Here is a 19020-nt window from a genome sequence, read left to right as displayed (position 1 = left end):
CATTTTTTCAATTAGCTATTCTCTATTCCTTTATTTTTCTCTAATTGACCAATCCACAAACTCAGCTTGAATAGCAAAACACTAACATGGCCTCAGAGCCAGGTTGGATCGATTGAATCTGGGCATTTCTTCAACATTGTGAAATCGAGCTAAATCGGTGCTCACTCAAGTTCGTGGCGATCGATTGGAGCTCAATTGATATATGAAACAAGTTGTTTTTGGTTATCTGAGATTAGCAATTTTTGGATCTGGAGGCTCATAAGTAAGAACTCTGATCTTCTTCGGTGAGAACTATGAGTTCTAGAGAATCAAGATGATAACCATCTTAGTCATATGGGTTGTGGACTTTGGTGGAGAAAGGAATTACGATTCCAGAATCAAAGAAGAAGAAGACAGCTAAGGAAACATCTATAGAGGAAGATGACGAGAAGATGGCTGCGATTCTTATGAAGGATGCAAAAGCTCTAGGAATTATTTAGAATTCTATTTCTGATAAGATCTTCCCTCGTATTGCTAATGCCGATTTAGCTAAGATGGCATGGAATCTGCTATATGGAGAATATCATGGTGGTGACCATGTCAGATCGGTAAAGCTTCAAAACCTTAGACGTGAGTTTGAGTACACTAGGATGCATGAAAATGAATCTCTGTCTGTATATCTTACTCGTTTGAATGAGCTGATTAATCAAATGCAAACATATGGTGAATCTCTATCTAATGAAAGGCTTGTTCAAAAGGTTCTAATAAGCTTACATAAGGTTTATGATCCTATTTGTTTGGTGATTGAGAATACAAAAAGTCTAGAAACTGTAGATTTATAGGAAGTCATTGCCATTCTAAATAGTCAAGAGCAACGATTTGAGCGGCATAATACTGATACAGCTAAGAAGGCATTTGCCTCTTTTTCTATGAATCCTAAAAGCCAGAACAAGGGAGGTTCTCAATCTGATCAATCCAAGTCTCAGAAAAATTGGAATCCGAAAGGCAAGTCATGGGGATCATCAAATTCCAAGCCTCAACACACTAGCTTTGCACAGAACTCATCATCATCAGTGAGTCAAGAAGGTTCAAAACCACAATGCAAAGTGTGTTCTAAGTTCCATTTTGGTGAATGCAGATATAAGGGAAAGCCTAAGTGTTACAATTGTGACAAATTTGGACATTGGGCTAGAAAGTGTATTGCAAGCAAGAATGTGCAGAAAGCAAATTGTGCAAATCAAATGGAAGTGACTGGAAATCTATTTATGCCAACAATACTATTGTTGCCACAAATGTTACTGGAGAGTGGTATATAGACAGTGGTTGTAGCAACCACATGACTGGAAATAAGAGATTGCTGACAAATATCAGAACAAATGTGGTAGGCAAGGTACAAATGCCAAATGGTGAGCTTGTGAATGTAGCAGGAATGGGCACATTGGCAGTTGATACTACCAAAGGCAGAAAGTATATCAAGGAAGTGATGTACCTTCCTGGATTGAAAGAGAATTTACTAAGTGTGGGCCAGATGGATAAGCATGGTTATTATCTGTTATTTGGAGGAAAATTGTGCAACATCTTTGAAGGTCCTTCACTGGAGTGTCTTGTAATCAAAGTAGAGATGAAAAGGAATAGGTGTTATCCTTTGGCACTTTTACCCAATGATCATATTGCACTGAAGGCAAGTGTATCTAACTCTACTTGGACATGGCACAAAAGGTTGGGTCATCTGCATCTAAAAGGGCTAAGTCAACTCAAAGAAAAGGAGATGGTGCATGGACTGCCATTCATGGAAGAGGTTGATGGAGTTTGTGAAGGATGTCAGCTTGGAAAGCAGCATTGAGAATGGTTTCCAAAAGGTCAGGCATGGAGAGCAAACAATCCTTTAGAGTTAGTTCATGTGGATCTGTGTGGACCTATGCAAAATGAATCTACTGATGGGAACAAGTACTTTATGCTTCTTATAGACGACTGCACAAGGATGGTTTGGGTTTATTTCCTCAGATACAAGTCAGATGCCTTGACTTGTTTTAAAAAATTCAAGTCAATGGTGGAGTTACATAGTGGTTTTAAAGTGAAGTGTTTGAGAAGTGACAGAGGAGGAGAGTTCACATCCAGTGAATTCAACAAGTTATGTGAAGCTGAAGGGATTCAAAGACAACTCTCTATGGCCTATACTCCACAACAAAATGGAGTGGTGGAGAGGAAAAATAGGACTGTGGTTGAAATGGCAAAAGCAATGCTTCATGAGAAAAGGATTGCCTTACTATCTGTGGGTAGAAGCTGTGCACACAACTGTCTACTTACTAAATAGGTGTCCTACTAGAGCACTTGGAGATAAAACCCCATTTGAGGCATATAGTGGCAGAAAACCAGGACTTGCACACCTTAAAATATTTGGTTGTGTGTGTTATGTACACATACCAAGTGAAGTAAGGCAGAAATTATATGCAAAAAGCACCAAGGGTATTTTTGTGGGGTATGCAATCTGTGAAAAAGGTTATAGAGTGTATGATCCTACTACTAAGAAGATTCTACTCTCAAGAGATGTTGTGTTTGATGAGAATGCAGCTTGGGATTGGTGTTAAGCTCATAATTTCATACATATACATGCCCAATTTACTTACTTCTTTTGCTTAGTTCCTATAATTCTAAGTTATTTCTCTCCCTTTGTGTGTTTTGTAGGCCAATAGAGCAAGAGAGCATAATTCATGCAATTCAAGCATGTTAAGGCCTAATTTGGATGAATGGAAGAAGAGCTTAAAAGACAAACTCATTTTGGCTACAGCCCCCTGCCAGTCCAGTTCCGTAGGTCATATTGCAAGCTTTGTTTCAGCAACCTACATAGCTCGGATGAGGCAGCATTCTTCATGAAAGTTGTTCCAATGGGTGTGTACTATAACATATCCAAAATTCAACCCCATTGGATAAATATGGAGTCTGTTACCTAGCAAACACAGAGCCATGCTCAGGATGGATTTTATCAGCGCGCAAAATGAGTTAGCAATTTGTTTTGGCCTTAACTTCCTCCTCCGACCTTGGATTGGCCCAAATGACATATGTCTGGAAAGAAGACATTCTGAACTTCAATTTCGAGTGCTTAAAGTCCTAATTTGATTAAGAGAAGCCCAAGTTGTAAGCCCTTGAAGTTGCTGGTTATGCTGACCTCAGCATGTGCTGGTTGGATGCTTGGTCATGGTGAGCTAGGTATGAGCTATCATTTCTGGTTGGAAGCTTGGTCATGGTGACATGAAGATGAGCTAGGGCTGCTGGTGGGATCTATTGGTGAAGTGCATCAACCAATTCAGATTTTATAATGCAAGTGTTGTATGCATTAGTGAAGTGCATCAACCAATTCATCTTTTATAATGCAAGTGTTGTATGCATTAGCCATATTGAATTCAGATTTGTCACTCCCCTCTCCCTATAAATACCACATCCATTCCACATTCAAGACACAACAAATCCTGAGATTCACAACCCCCACAATTCACTCCAACCATCCTCAAACACTCTCAAAATCCCAAACACTCCAACAATCACCAAAACAACTCCAGCAAACCTCTCTTCCATTTCCCTACGAATTTCATCTTCCTTAGCCATCACCACTCACTCAAACTCATCCCAAATCACCTCCATATCCTTCATACATCTTTCTAGAAGTGGGGAAGCTCTTGGAGAAGCATTAGAAGTGGAGAAGCACTTGGAGAAGCCTTGGACACCACAAGAACTTCAGAAAAAGGGTTTTTCTACTCTTATTGTATTCATTATGTTTTCTCATTTCTGTTCAAGTCTCTTTTCCATTATGAGTAGCTAAATCCATAACTAGGGCTTCGATGTAACCTAACATGAATATTCTGGGTTTATAAGTTTGGAGTTTCAAGTTTGATTCATGATTCATGTTCTTATTCATTATGCTTATAAGTTAACATGCTTGTTTGAATGATTGATCACCATTAGAACTTGTTTGTTAACTATCTTGGTTTGAATTAAGAGTATACACCATGCTTTAATTCGAATTGAACTATGAATAGGAAGAGTATGTATGGACATTCGACAACAGGGATTAGATACATACTTGGTTGTTTAAAATGTTCTTCTATGCTTAATGGGTTCCTAATGCTTAATTTTAGGTTAGACAACAAATGATCAAATTAGGGAATTAGGAACACAAGGTTAGGACCAAACACCATGGCCTAATCATACTTTAGCTAGAATCAATCTTTGAATCTGAATTAGACTTGTTACTTGAATCTTTATAACCCAGAATTGAATTGTTATGGTGATTCGAATGCCCTAGTCTCAAAATCTGTTTTCCAACTCTTAAAACCACTCTTTGTTACATTTGTTTACTTGTTTTTGTTTGCAATTTCATTTTGCTTCTTTTGTTCAACAATCACAACCACTCTTGTTTTAAATTCTGTTTTAGACATAACCTCCTACTTTCTTGAATTTGGTAATCTAAGTACATAACTAGTTTTAACTTCTCAGTCTTCGTGGGTACGACCTCGTACTTGTCTTGCTATACTACTAATTGCCCCGTACAATTGCGAGTTAACATAATATTAACAACAAATTTTGGCGCCGTTGCCGGGGACTGAACGAAAGTTCTTCCCTAGTTATGTGCCCAAGGTTACCCTATTCTTTTTAGTGTTTCTAATTAATCTAATTTTCTGTTTCAGGTAGTTTATGTCTAAAAATCCATTACTTGAACAAGTGAGGTCTTCGTTCCAACGTTCTAGATCTTTGAACGCAGGACCATCATTGCAACCCAGACGAGTGACCTCTGAAATTCAGAATCGTCTAGAAAGGGAGTTGTCAACTGCAAAAGAGCAAGCTCTTGCTACATTTACAAGTCTTGCTCTCCACACTGAACTTCCCGGTTCTTCACTTTCAAATTCGGAAGCAAGTTCAGACCAAGAAGAAGAAGAAATGATGGCTGCCATTGAGTTCATGGGAGAACTTGATATCCCAACAATTCCAGCATCTCCTTCAAGCATTTTGCTGCCCACTGTAGCTCGAAATTATGAGCTTAAATCTTCTCATCTTAATATGCTGCCTTCCTTTTATGGTTTACCTAATGAAGATCCATTGACTCATATAAAGGATATTTTTAATGTTGTGAGTTCTTTTCCCTTGACAGGTGTGACAGAAGATCAACTTCGAATGAGAGTGTTTCCATACACTTTAAAGGATAAGGCGAAGTATTGGTTGAATTCTTTGAAGCCTGGTTCACTCACTACATGGTCTGCCATTCAAAAGAAGTTCCTGGAAAAATACTTCTCCACGCAAAAGACCGACATGCTTAGGGACAAGATCTTGTTATTTGCACAGCAAGATGATGAATCGTTTTGTGAAGCATGGGAGAAATTCAATGGGTTGCTCAACCAATGTCCTCATCATGGGATTCCATTGAAGCTTCAAATGCGTATGTTTTATAAAGGACTAACCCCTTCTAGTCATAATATAGTCACTGCAGGTGGTTCTTTTAAAACCAAAACTCCAGAAGAAACGTACGAACTCTTTGAGGAGATAGCAATGGAGACCCAACATACGGATACAAGAGGTAAACGTGTTATTAGTGGTTCTAATGATGCTTCTAGTGTGCAGATTTCAAAACTGGAACAAAAGCTAGATGCTCTTCTTGCATTAAACTCAAGAAGCCCTCCGAAGGAAGTGTGTAGCATTTGTGAATCTCATGACCATGCTACCACAGCTTGTCCACTTGGGGCTGGATATCCAGAATTTGTGCAAGAGCAAGCTAAGTTGGTAAATTCCTACAACCAAGGTCCAAGAAATGATCCATACTCTCAAAGTTATAATCCAGGTTGGAGGAATCATCCAAACTTTTCATGGAGAAATACCCAGAATCAAGCAAATCCCCCTTCATTCCAAAGGCCACAACAATCATCATCATCATTGGAAGATATAGTGAAGCAGATGGCAATCAACCAATCCAATTTTCAGCAAACTACACAAGCTGCCATCTCCAAATTGGAAGTCCAATTAGGCCAAATAGCTGCTGAAATAACTCAAAGAGTGCCTGGGAAATGGCCAAGCCAAACTGAGATCAATCCAAAGAACCCAGAAGCCAAGGCCATTCATGTGCTCAGATCAGGTAAGATCATTGATAATAAAGATGATTCTAATCTTTCAAATGATGTTGTGATTGTAGAAAATGAAGAGGAGGAGACCATGGCCACGGAAGGAGAACAACTCAAAACTTCTCAATCTGCTCCTAAGGCCAAATCAGATTCTCAGAAATCCGATCAATTCCAATTGCATAAAAGGGATGACAAATTTGTGCCACCACATCTTCAAGAAGATAGATACGTGCCACCCGCTCCATATGTTCCACAGATTCCATTTCCAGGCCGTCTTAAGAAAGCAAAGCAAGATAAGGCTTTTAAAGAGATTTATGATATTTTGAGTAAAGTTAATATCAATTTGCCTTTGCTTGATCTTATTGAACAGATTCCTGCATATGGAAAATTCATCAAGGACTTGAAAACTCACAAGCTCAATTTCGCTCCAAATGAAGGAGTAAAGCTCGACCAGAATGTAAGTGCTGTATTGCAAAGGAAGCTTCCACCAAAACTAGATGATCCTGGCAGCTTTGACATTCCCATTAACATTGGAGGCAAGAAGGTTGGAAGAGCCATGTTGGACTTGGGAGCAAGCATCAATGTTTTGCCATATTCAGTTTATCAAGAGCTTGGCTTAGAAGGGATGAAGAAGACTTCAATGCGACTTGAACTAGCTGATCATTCTATAAAATATCCAAAAGGTATTGTAGAAGATATTCTAGTTCAAGTTAATACACTAATTCTCCCTGCTGATTTTGTAGTGATGGACATGGAAGACAATCCAAATGGAGATCGTGTTGATCCCATTCTCCTAGGCAGGCCATTCATGGCCACTGCAGACACAATCATCAAAGTGAAAGATAGCACTCTCTCCATGACTGTTTTGGGTGAAACTGTTGAATTTAAAATGCTTAATGCTCTATCTCAACCTTCTATCTCTCTTGATTCTTGCTTTTCAATTGATGTTGTGGATCATGAGGTTTCTTCCAAAATTTTGCAGAGAAAGTCTAATGATGCTCTAGAAGCTGTCTTAACACAAGAAGAGGAAGATCTTTGTGAACCGGAGTTCCAAGAAGTGGTGGCTGCCTTAGAAGTGTTTCCGCCATACCCACCATCCTTTAGGCCACCAATCGAGCCTCTTGGACCATCATCCACGAAATTGGAGCCATCCATTGTCATCCCACCAAAGCTAGAACTTAAACCTCTTCCCAATAATCTTAAATATACATATTTGGGTGCTAACGAAACTCTCCCTGTTATAATTGCTGCAGGTCTCTCCTCACATGAAGAAGAGAGCTTAATTAAAGTTCTAAAAGAGCATAAAACAGCCATTGGGTGGACCATAGCAGACATCAAAGGAATTAGTCCAAGCATGTGCATGCACCGGATTTTAATGGAAGAAGACAGCAAACCATCTCGTGATGCCCAAAGGAGGCTAAATCCCAACATGAAAGAGGTGGTTAGAGCTGAAGTTTTAAAGCTACTCGATGTAGGAATCATCTACCCAATTTCAGATTCTAAGTGGGTGAGCCCTGTGCAAGTTGTTCCAAAGAAGTCCGGAATCACCGTTGTGAAGAATGAGAAGAATGAGCTAGTTCCTACACGAACTGTCACTGGTTGGAGAGTTTGCATTGATTACAGGAAGTTGAACACATCCACTAGAAAAGATCATTTCCCCTTACCTTTTATTGATCAAATGCTTGAACGTTTATCTGGCCATGCTTACTATTGTTTTCTTGATGGTTTTTCAGGTTATAATCAAATTCCCATTGCTCCGGAAGACCAAGAGAAAACCACATTCACATGCCCATTTGGTACGTTTGCTTATAGAAGGATGCCATTCGGTTTATGTAATGCCCCAGCAACTTTCCAAAGATGCATGATGTCAATCTTTTCAGATATGGTGGAACGATTCATTGAGGTATTTATGGATGATTTTTCAGTTTTTGGTTCCTCTTTTGATAATTGTCTTCACCACTTGTCTCTAGTGCTTAAAAGATGCCAGGAAACAAATCTGATTTTGAATTGGGAGAAGTGTCACTTCATGGTGAGACAAGGCATTGTACTAGGCCATGTGATTTCAAGCAAGGGAATCGAAGTGGATAAAGCCAAGATCGACCTCATCTCAAATCTTCCACCCCCTACCTCTGTTAAAGGAATTAGAAGCTTTCTAGGTCATGCTGGATTCTATAGAAGGTTCATCAAAAATTTCTCAAGCATTACAAGGCCATTGTGTAATCTCCTTGCTAAGGATGCTGTTTTTGAGTTTAATGAAGCTTGCATGGAAGCTTTTTCTACCTTGAAGAGGGAGCTAACTTCAGCCCCTATTATCATAGCTCCGGATTGGTCTTTACCATTTGAAATAATGTGTGATGCCTCTGACTTTGCTATTGGTGCAGTTTTAGGTCAAAAGAAGAACAAGCTGCCCCATGTGATTCATTATGCTAGCCGGACCTTGAATGATGCTCAAATCAACTACTCCACAACAGAGAAGGAGTTGCTTGCTGTGGTTTTTGCTTTAGAAAAATTTCGTTCTTACCTTGTTGGTTCTAAAGTAATTGTTTATTCTGACCATGCAGCCCTTAGATACTTGCTCACTAAGAAGGATGCCAAACCACGCTTGATTAGATGGATTCTCTTGCTGCAAGAATTCGATTTGGAGATTCGAGATAAGAAGGGATGTGAGAATGTGGTAGCTGATCATTTGAGCAGAATTGTGGTTGAAGAAAAAGGAGGAGCTGTGCTACCCTTGAATGAGACTTTCCCTGATGAACAACTATATGCTTCCCAAGTCAAAGAGCCATGGTATGCTGATTTTGTTAATTATCTTGCTTGTGGTGTTCTTAGAAATGATCTAACTTCTCAGGATAAGAAGAAGTTCTTTTCCATGGTGAAACATTATGTATGGGATGAACCTTTCTTATTCAAGCATTGCCCGGATCAACTCATCAGAAGATGTGTTCCAGAAGAAGAGCAAGAAAGCATACTTAGGCATAGCCACGAATTGGCCTGTGGAGGTCACTTTGGAGCTAAGAAAACAGCACTTAAAATTCTGCAATCTGGTTTCTTTTGGCCCACTCTATTTAAAGATGCATTTAATTTTTGTGTTAAGTGTGATAGGTGCCAAAAGATGGGGAACATAAGTCGCAGGAATGAAATGCCATTGAATAACATACTTGTTGTGGAGCTCTTCGATGTGTGGGGTATTGATTTCATGGGACCATTCCCATCTTCCTTTGGTTATACTTACATACTTGTTGCTGTTGATTATGTGTCTAAATGGGTGGAAGCCATAGCCACCAAAACCAATGATTATAAGGTGGTGCTGAAGTTCTTGAAGGATAATATTTTCACAAGGTTTGGTACTCCAAGGGCTGTCATTAGTGATGGAGGCAGCCACTTCTGTAACAAGCCATTCGAAGCACTCATGAAGAAGTACAACATCACCCATCGAGTCTCTACACCATATCATCCGCAAACTTCTGGTCAAGTGGAAATAAGCAATAGAGAAATTAAGCACATCCTGGAGAAGGTGGTGAACAATACAAGGAAAGATTGGGCAGCCAAGCTCAATGATGCATTATGGGCTTATAGGACAGCATATAAGACTCCCATTGGAATGAGCCCTTATCGTCTTGTGTTTGGGAAAGCTTGTCACCTGCCAATGGAGCTTGAACACAATGCTTTTTGGGCCATCAAGAAGTTAAATTTTGATCTAGACAAGGCAGGCCATGCAAGAAAGTTTCAGCTGAATGAATTGGAAGAAATTAGACATGAGTCTTATGAGAATGCAAAGCTTTACAAAGAACGAACCAAGAGTTACCATGACAGAAACATTCAACGGAAAGAGTTCTCCAAAGGTATGTCAGTTCTTTTGTTTAACTCACGTTTGCGTCTCTTTCCAGGAAAATTGAAGTCTAGATGGCAAGGCCCATTCACCGTGGTCAATGTTTCTCCCTATGGAGCTGTGGAGATTCAAAACCCTAAAGATGGCTCGACTTTCAAAGTAAATGGACAACGTTTAAAGCCATTCTATGAGGGAGTTTCAGCTGGCATCCAAACTGGCCATGTGGTAGATCAACTTCCCTTCGTACCATCAACTTAGCTGATTGCACAATGTCTTGCCAAGACAGTAACTAAGGCGCTTCTTGGGAGGCAACCCATGTGTTCAAGAAGAAGGTGCTTGGTAGCAATCGACCTAATCGCATCAAGGGGGAGCATTTCAATCCTTTCTCTTTACTTGTTATTATTTTAAATTTCTGTTTTTTTTTTTATTTATAAAAATTTAAAAAAAATAAAAAAATTTAAAAATTTAAAAAGATTTTTCATATGAGCTAACTTATGGTAACTCCAGTGAGCACTTCCGTCAATACAGTGTCTAGGAGTTCTTTAGGCGACACCTTCGGTGTCTAAGAAGTTTGGGTTTTAAGCGGGACCATTGTGACCCCTCCAACCTTCCCGGATCCCCTGGCTGTGTTTTCTGAGGCCCTTAACTGGTCATCCATGAGTTGCTTATATATTCATTTTTTTTTATTTTTTATTTTTCCTAAACCTTCTTCTAAACTTTTCCCTTTATCATTTGTTTGTTCTCAATCATCTTTTGTATGCTTTCACATTGAGGACAATGTTCAATTCAGGTCTGGGGGGAAGGTTTTCAATTTCAATTTTCTTATCCATTTGTGTTTTCAATTTTCGTTCTCTTGTCACAATTTTTTTTTTATTTTTTTTATTTTTTTTATTTTTTATTTTTATTTTTTTTAAAGAATGTCATACAATCAATGCTATGGAGCTGCTATTTGAGGTTTTCATATCAGAATTTTGCACTTCACAAAGCTTTTGCTCTTAGAATTCTGGTGGCTAAAGTACCACGCTCAAATTCTTGAAGGAAAATAGTGGAGACTACCCTAGTGAGCTATATCGAGCCTAATTGCTTTCTTGAGAGGGTTTAAAGTGTTCTATTTCTCATCCATACTTATTTTCTTCAATTCACTCTAATTGATCTCATTATTCCATTTTGATTGAATACTAAGGATGATTCTCTTTTGCAGATATCATGTGCTTGCTCTCATTCATGAATGAACTCATTGAAGTGATGCTAGGCTATGTGTGCATAACCATTCTATGTGCTTTCTTTTCACCCTACCTATATGTGTGTTCCATCAACCCTCTTGAAGCCAAACACTTAAAGCCTTTTCTTCTATCACCCTCATCATTTCCCTACCTTTGTATCTCAATCTGAGATACTTGACCTATTGTAGCCATACCCTATAGCTTAGAAATATACCAAGGTGTGCCAAGATAAAGTTTGAAGCAAGGAAGTTGCAGCCATGTACCTAAATAAAGATGATGTGAATCTGTGCAATGAAGTTAATGAAGATGCAGATCAAATCAACGAAGATGAAAGTGTTTCGATTTGATCTAAGTGTGAAAAATAAAGTCTATGCCAGGAGATACCATGAAGTTTGCTGCCATGCCAATCTAAATCAATGATGCCTTGCAGATTAATGAAGCATGCAACCTTGGTATGTTCTTAAGTTATTTGTTTTTCCTTCCAATTCTTCCATTTCCCCTAAACCTTAGCCTTTCATTACAACATTGTGAAAGACCTAGCTGATCTTTGAGGATGTATTCATGGGTGCTGGTAAGTATGTGTGTATCTCTATTCTTAGTATTTAATTCCTTTCATGAGATCTAACCAAATTTGTGCTTCTATTTCATACACTCACTTATGCTTTCTTGAGAGAATTAAAACATAGGTTCTGAGTGATTGAGTGTTATCTGTGAGAATTAGAGTCGAAGCATGTTCTCTATTCAAGGTTTGAGTGTGCTTGCTTTGAAACTGTGTGCCTTTGAGCTATAGCTTCCACTTGTACACACTGATTGATGACCTATCTTGGCAACTCTATGGTGTTGGAGGTATGACTAAAACTTTCTTTCATTTTCATTAGTTGATTTCAAAGTTGTTTTTCTAACCATTTTGTTTTGTAGAGTTAGAAAAACGTTTGTGGGTATCGTATCTGTTAAACCCTCAGGAGACACAACTCCTCCTACTAGGGATGCCTAGAGGTTTAAAGGCTTGTTGCATACGCTCAATGCAATCGAGTTACCTACGAAAGTGGTCTAGTTAACTTCTTGTTTTGTTTTTATCTTTGTTTCTCTTTTGTTTTGCTCGAGGACTAGCAAAATCTAAGTTTGGGGGTGTGTTAAGCTCATAATTTCATACATATACATGCCCAATTTACTTACTTCTTTTGCTTAGTTCCTATAATTCTAAGTTATTTCTCTCCCTTTGTGTGTTTTGTAGGCCAATAGAGCAAGAGAGCATAATTCATGCAATTCAAGCATGTTAAGGCCTAATTTGGATGAATGGAAGAAGAGCTTAAAAGACAAACTCATTTTGGCTACAGCCCCCTGCCAGTCCAGTTCCGTAGGTCATATTGCAAGCTTTGTTTCAGCAACCTACATAGCTCGGATGAGGCAGCATTCTTCATGAAAGTTGTTCCAATGGGTGTGTACTATAACATATCCAAAATTCAACCCCATTGGATAAATATGGAGTCTGTTACCTAGCAAACACAGAGCCATGCTCAGGATGGATTTTATCAGCGCGCAAAATGAGTTAGCAATTTGTTTTGGCCTTAACTTCCTCCTCCGACCTTGGATTGGCCCAAATGACATATGTCTGGAAAGAAGACATTCTGAACTTCAATTTCGAGTGCTTAAAGTCCTAATTTGATTAAGAGAAGCCCAAGTTGTAAGCCCTTGAAGTTGCTGGTTATGCTGACCTCAGCATGTGCTGGTTGGATGCTTGGTCATGGTGAGCTAGGTATGAGCTATCATTTCTGGTTGGAAGCTTGGTCATGGTGACATGAAGATGAGCTAGGGCTGCTGGTGGGATCTATTGGTGAAGTGCATCAACCAATTCAGATTTTATAATGCAAGTGTTGTATGCATTAGTGAAGTGCATCAACCAATTCATCTTTTATAATGCAAGTGTTGTATGCATTAGCCATATTGAATTCAGATTTGTCACTCCCCTCTCCCTATAAATACCACATCCATTCCACATTCAAGACACAACAAATCCTGAGATTCACAACCCCCACAATTCACTCCAACCATCCTCAAACACTCTCAAAATCCCAAACACTCCAACAATCACCAAAACAACTCCAGCAAACCTCTCTTCCATTTCCCTACGAATTTCATCTTCCTTAGCCATCACCACTCACTCAAACTCATCCCAAATCACCTCCATATCCTTCATACATCTTTCTAGAAGTGGGGAAGCTCTTGGAGAAGCATTAGAAGTGGAGAAGCACTTGGAGAAGCCTTGGACACCACAAGAACTTCAGAAAAAGGGTTTTTCTACTCTTATTGTATTCATTATGTTTTCTCATTTCTGTTCAAGTCTCTTTTCCATTATGAGTAGCTAAATCCATAACTAGGGCTTCGATGTAACCTAACATGAATATTCTGGGTTTATAAGTTTGGAGTTTCAAGTTTGATTCATGATTCATGTTCTTATTCATTATGCTTATAAGTTAACATGCTTGTTTGAATGATTGATCACCATTAGAACTTGTTTGTTAACTATCTTGGTTTGAATTAAGAGTATACACCATGCTTTAATTCGAATTGAACTATGAATAGGAAGAGTATGTATGGACATTCGACAACAGGGATTAGATACATACTTGGTTGTTTAAAATGTTCTTCTATGCTTAATGGGTTCCTAATGCTTAATTTTAGGTTAGACAACAAATGATCAAATTAGGGAATTAGGAACACAAGGTTAGGACCAAACACCATGGCCTAATCATACTTTAGCTAGAATCAATCTTTGAATCTGAATTAGACTTGTTACTTGAATCTTTATAACCCAGAATTGAATTGTTATGGTGATTCGAATGCCCTAGTCTCAAAATCTGTTTTCCAACTCTTAAAACCACTCTTTGTTACATTTGTTTACTTGTTTTTGTTTGCAATTTCATTTTGCTTCTTTTGTTCAACAATCACAACCACTCTTGTTTTAAATTCTGTTTTAGACATAACCTCCTACTTTCTTGAATTTGGTAATCTAAGTACATAACTAGTTTTAACTTCTCAGTCTTCGTGGGTACGACCTCGTACTTGTCTTGCTATACTACTAATTGCCCCGTACAATTGCGAGTTAACATAATATTAACAACAATTGGAAACAAATGTATGAGAAACAAGTAACTGTGACCAATCATGAAGAACAATTTGATCTGTCTAATGATTCATCACCAATGACACCTCTGGAAGTTATGATCACTTCCAGTCACCAAGGACAAGTGATATAAGCAGCAGCATGAGAGATACTTAAGCTTTTGATCACACTCCATTAAAATGGGGAAATCTGGATGATGTTCTAGCTCAATGCAATCTTTGCATTATGGAACCAGAAAATTTTGATGAAGCTACTAAAGATGAATCTTGGATGAAAGTAATGAAGGATGAACTGTCAATGATTGAGAAAAATGAAACATGGGAGCTGGTAGACAGACCAGCTAATAAGCCTATAATTGGAGTTAAGTGGGTGTTCAAAATCAAGCTAAACCTTGATGGTTCAGTACAGAAGAACAAGGCAAGGCTGGTTGCCAAAGGTTATGCTTAGAAACTAGGTGTTGACTACAATGAGACCTTTGCACCAGTGGCTAGACTTAATACAATTCGTACCCTAGTTGCATTGGCAGCACATAAAAATTGGAAATTGTATCAGTTAGATGTTAAATCTGCCTTTCTAAATGGTGTTTTGAAAGAGGAGGTTTATGTAGATCAACCTGATGATTTTGTGGTCAAGGGGAGTGAAGACAAGGTTTACAAGCTTCATAAAGCTCTTTATGGCCTAAAACAGGCAACAAGAGCTTGGTATGGTGAAATTGACACCTACTTTACTCAGTGTGGATTTTCCAAAAGTCAAAGTGAGGCCACTCTCTATACCTAAACTAGAGGAGAAGCAGAAATTCTGATAGTGTCCATCTATGTAGATGATATTGTTTATACAGGGAATTGTCAGTCAATGTTAGAGGAGTTCAAGCAAGATATGATGGTGAAATATGAAATGACAGACTCGGGGCTCTTGCATCACTTTCTAGGAATGGGAGTCATTCAAACTCACACTAGCATTTTTCTTCATCAAAGAAAATATGTAGCATCTCTGTTGAGTAAATTTGGCCTAAGTGAATGTAAACCTGTTTCTATACCTCTGGTTACAACTGAGAAGTTGAGCAAAGATGATGGAAGTGGTCCAACAAATGAAGAGCAATATAGGAAGATTGTGGGAAGTTTGCTATACCTCACAGCTACAAGACTTGATATAATGTATGCATCTAGTCTACTTGCTAGATTTATACATTGTCCTACTAATAAGTATTATGGAACTGTCAAAAGAGTCCTCAGGTATGTTCAAGGGACACTTGATTATGGGTTGGAGTATCTGAAAGGAAGGAATGCAATGTTAATTGGCTACTGTGACAGTGACTGGGGTGGTTCAGTGGATGACAGTAAAAGCACTTCAGGATATGCTTTCTCTTTTGGCAGTGGTGTTTTTGCTTGGGCATTAGTCAAACAAAACTGTGTTGCTCTTTCTATTGCAGATGCAGAATACATCAGTGCATCAGAAGCAAATGCACAGGCAATTTGGCTCATATTTGTATTGGAAGACTTTGGTGAATTTCGAGCTGAAGCTACACCGTTACATTGTGACAATACAGCTGCAATTGCCATCACAAAGAACCCTGTGTTCCACCAGAAAACTAAGCACATTGATCGAAGATATCACTTCATCAAGGATGCCTTGCAAGAAGGAATTTTTAATTTGATTTATTGTCCTACAAATGAGCAGTTGGCAGATATCTTCACAAAGTCATTGGCTAAAGATCGATTCTGCTATCTCAAGGACAAGCTTGGTGTGAAATCAGCTCAAAACTTAAAGGGGAGTGTAGAATTGTAAGTAATGAGTTTGATTTCATATAAGCCTAGAGTGTTAATTGTGTATTCACTTAGTCCTAGAGAATGACAAGTGTAAGGCTTCAATTGTATAAGGCTGAAAATAGCCACTAGTAGTAATCCTAGAATTGAGCTAGATGGATGGCTGAGATTCATTGTAGCTTGTGTGAATCCAGCTAAGAGCTAATAGTCATGTAGTACATGTCGTGTGAGCTCATTCTTACAGATAGAGAATATACAAATTCTTACACACATACTTTGTGAGTAAGCAGAGCATTTTTTCAATAAGCTATTCTCTATTCCTTCATTTTTCTCTAACTGACCAATCCACAAACTCAACTTGAATAGCAGAACATTAACAAAAATTTGGGTGTTCCGAAGGGATCCTATCCAATTGGCGAAGGCCTGTTGGATAACAGTTTAGTTTTCAATTTTCAATTTTCAGTATTGATTTTTTTAAAAGGGAAAACTTGTTTAGTAACTAGTTTCAATTTTTTTTTAAAAAAACTGAAAACTGAAAACTGAACAATAGTTGTTTGGTGACTAATTTCAATTTTACGTGGAACTTGAAAATATATATTTTGCGTGTGTCAAAGTGTGAGTTTGAGATCATTTATAATACTATAGTTGTTTAACCTATTATAATAATGGGAAAAATCTTGGCTCACTACTACAAAATAGTTAAACACGACACGAAATATACAACGGTGCATCTTAAAACCGTCGTTGTGTTTTTAAAGATGACGGTTTTTCCAAAACCCTCATGATATCTCATCTTATACACTACTAGCATTGGGTTGATTTTTAAAAGACGACGATTTTCACGAACAAGTGTCCTCTCTTAAAACACGCTAAACAAAAAAATGCCGCTTAAGTGAATTCGTGCTTGACCTAAAATTTTCAGATTTCCCCCGTGTCTCTGAAAACCTTATCTTTCCCCACATGAAACCCTCCTCAACTCTAACACCCTCATGAAACTCTCTGAAACACACCCTCTCACATATCTTGAGCACTCCTCTCCCTACAAAATCATCAGAAAATCGATATCAACAAAGGAGTTGAGAGATTGAGGTCTTTGCAAATCCACAAGATGGAAGGGGAGGTTTTGGATATGAGAATCAAAGCTGGTTAGATGCGCTCAACTTGCTCATCAACCTTAGCGACTTGGTCCGGTTAGCTCTCCAATTTCGTGGTCACGATCTAGAAAGCCTCGTCAAAATCGATCTCTTAGGCCACTTCAGGCCCTTGGCTACCGTCGTCACTTCAGGCCCTTGGCTGTCGTCGTCACTTCAAGCCTTGGCTCTCGTGCGAGGTAATAATTTGAATGTTGGTGATGTATGTGTCTTTGTGTTGATTGATGACACATACATAACCAACATTCAAATTATTGCCTTTCTCAAATTGGTAGCTCGATTGTGATGAGGAACACAGACTCATTTAGTACATAACCCCCACTAGTACGATTTCATATCTCTTGAAATTTTCCAATATTTCTCTTATATTCATTTTACTATGATTTCATTTTATATATCCTTGACCATATTTATTTTCCAGTTGATTTGCATCTATAGCTCTTTTCCAGCAATCATCCATTGTAAGGCAAGTAAGGCAAGCACTCTGCAAATATGGCTTGTTTGTCTTCTCTCATTCTCTGCCATCATATTTACCTCTGTCTTCCATGATTATAAATTGTTGCGGCTACATAGTTTGGTTGCGTAGATTTTGACTGCTTAAGGATCCTTAACATGTGAGCTATTGTTACTGTTGTTTGAATTGGGCTCCAACTTGTGCTTGTATTTATAGAATTATGATACTTAAACTTTGGAATTGTAGTTGCATTCATTTTCTTAACAATCAATTTACTTCTCCCTATTTTTTTTTGTCTCAGCCCTAATCAATATTCTTGAAAGAGCATAAGGGAGCCGACACCACTTTGCATTTCCTGCGCAATTTGCGGTTGCGTCCAGTTGAAAGGGGAAGCATTTCTACTTTCGCTTTGCTTTCTTTTCCTCCCTGTTTTCTGGTGCATTATGTTTTGATTTCTTTTCAGTTTGTCGTTTTTGTTTTATTTCAGTTGGGGAAGTGTGATTTGTGTCTTTTTTCGTTTGTCGCATTCCTTTTATTCCGGTTTGGGGAAGTGCGTTTTGTTTTTCTTCTTTGTCTTTTGCAACTTTCTTTTCTTTTTATTTCCGAAAACGAGAAATTTAAAATTTAAAAATAAAAAAATAAAAAAATAAAATACACGGAAAGGGCAAAGACAAACAGGCACACTAATAATACATTAGCAATTATTCTTTCACAGTGCTCGGTGTCTCGGCCATTGGACCTTTGAGTTTAGCCCTATGGCTATCCTCTTCCGGGGCTTCACGCACAGCCTCTTGGGGCTCATCACTCGAGTTCCCAAAGATCGCACTCTTAGCTTGAGCGTACCTACTTTCGCGATCTGTTTTCTTGCGTTTACCCGGTTGGTCCAGGTTCTCCAGCTGCTTTCTCATGTCATGGGCGTAAACACTTACCATCTTTGAGAGATTTTGGTTCTCTTCCCGCAACGCCTCCAGCTGGTGTCGATTCACCTCCACTATCCTTGCCCTTTCCCTTTTTAAGCTTTTAATAATACTCTGGCATTCTTCCACCATACTTCGCTACGCCGCCAACTGACCTCTCAGCACCTCTACCTCATGGGACTTCGCAAGTAGGCGATGACCCACACTTGCGACTGTTGCGGTGCTTTGCACGCTTAGTGCCAGAGCATCGCTCACGACCCGGTTGTCATCCCTTGATCCCAGCACCCGTATATCCTTGGGAGTTACTAGATTTCTAGCAACTCCAAGGGCAACATCGTTGTCCAGCAGTATCGAGTCATTCACTGTCACGTGCCCCCGTGCAGAGGCAAAGTAGGGCATCCACACTGGTGCCACTGCTTGGCCCCGAGTCTGAGTCGGTGGAGCTAGGTTGAGATCCAACGAGAATGGGTAGGAAG

General features: G+C 38.8%; 1 protein-coding gene and 1 non-coding gene across 2 annotated transcripts; one reads left to right on the top strand and one right to left on the bottom strand.

Moving 5' to 3' along the window:
* The first annotated feature begins 533 nt into the window (after positions 1-533).
* LOC148295558 (uncharacterized) lies at positions 534-1822 on the top strand. The gene is made up of 3 exons (XM_088250518.1): positions 534-737; positions 822-1052; positions 1172-1822. The coding sequence occupies exons 1-3, from the start codon at positions 534-536 to the stop codon at positions 1820-1822; spliced, it is 1086 nt and encodes a 361-aa protein (XP_088106644.1).
* A 3458-nt stretch (positions 1823-5280) lies between these two features.
* On the bottom strand, positions 5281-5387 carry LOC148295557 (small nucleolar RNA R71). The gene has a single exon (XR_015834843.1). It is a non-coding gene; the product is annotated as a small nucleolar RNA R71 (small nucleolar RNA).
* Positions 5388-19020: the final 13633 nt, after the last annotated feature.

This window comes from Prunus avium, chromosome 3 (assembly GCF_965620075.1).
Source record: "Prunus avium chromosome 3, drPruAviu1.hap1.1, whole genome shotgun sequence".
In the NCBI taxonomy this organism is placed as follows: Eukaryota; Viridiplantae; Streptophyta; class Magnoliopsida; order Rosales; family Rosaceae; genus Prunus; species Prunus avium.
The sequence above is the reverse complement of the archived record's forward strand: the minus strand, read 5'-3'. Positions and strand labels throughout refer to the sequence as shown.

Coding starts and splice junctions, on each gene's coding strand:
- LOC148295558 (XM_088250518.1), top strand. CDS start 534: ATGGCATGGAATCTGCTATATGGAGAATATCATGGTGGTGACCATGTC. Junction 738..821: donor ATGAAAGGCTTGTTCAAAAG/GTTCTAATAAGC, acceptor GTAGATTTATAG/GAAGTCATTGCCATTCTAAA. Junction 1,053..1,171: donor CACAGAACTCATCATCATCA/GTGAGTCAAGAA, acceptor ACATTGGGCTAG/AAAGTGTATTGCAAGCAAGA.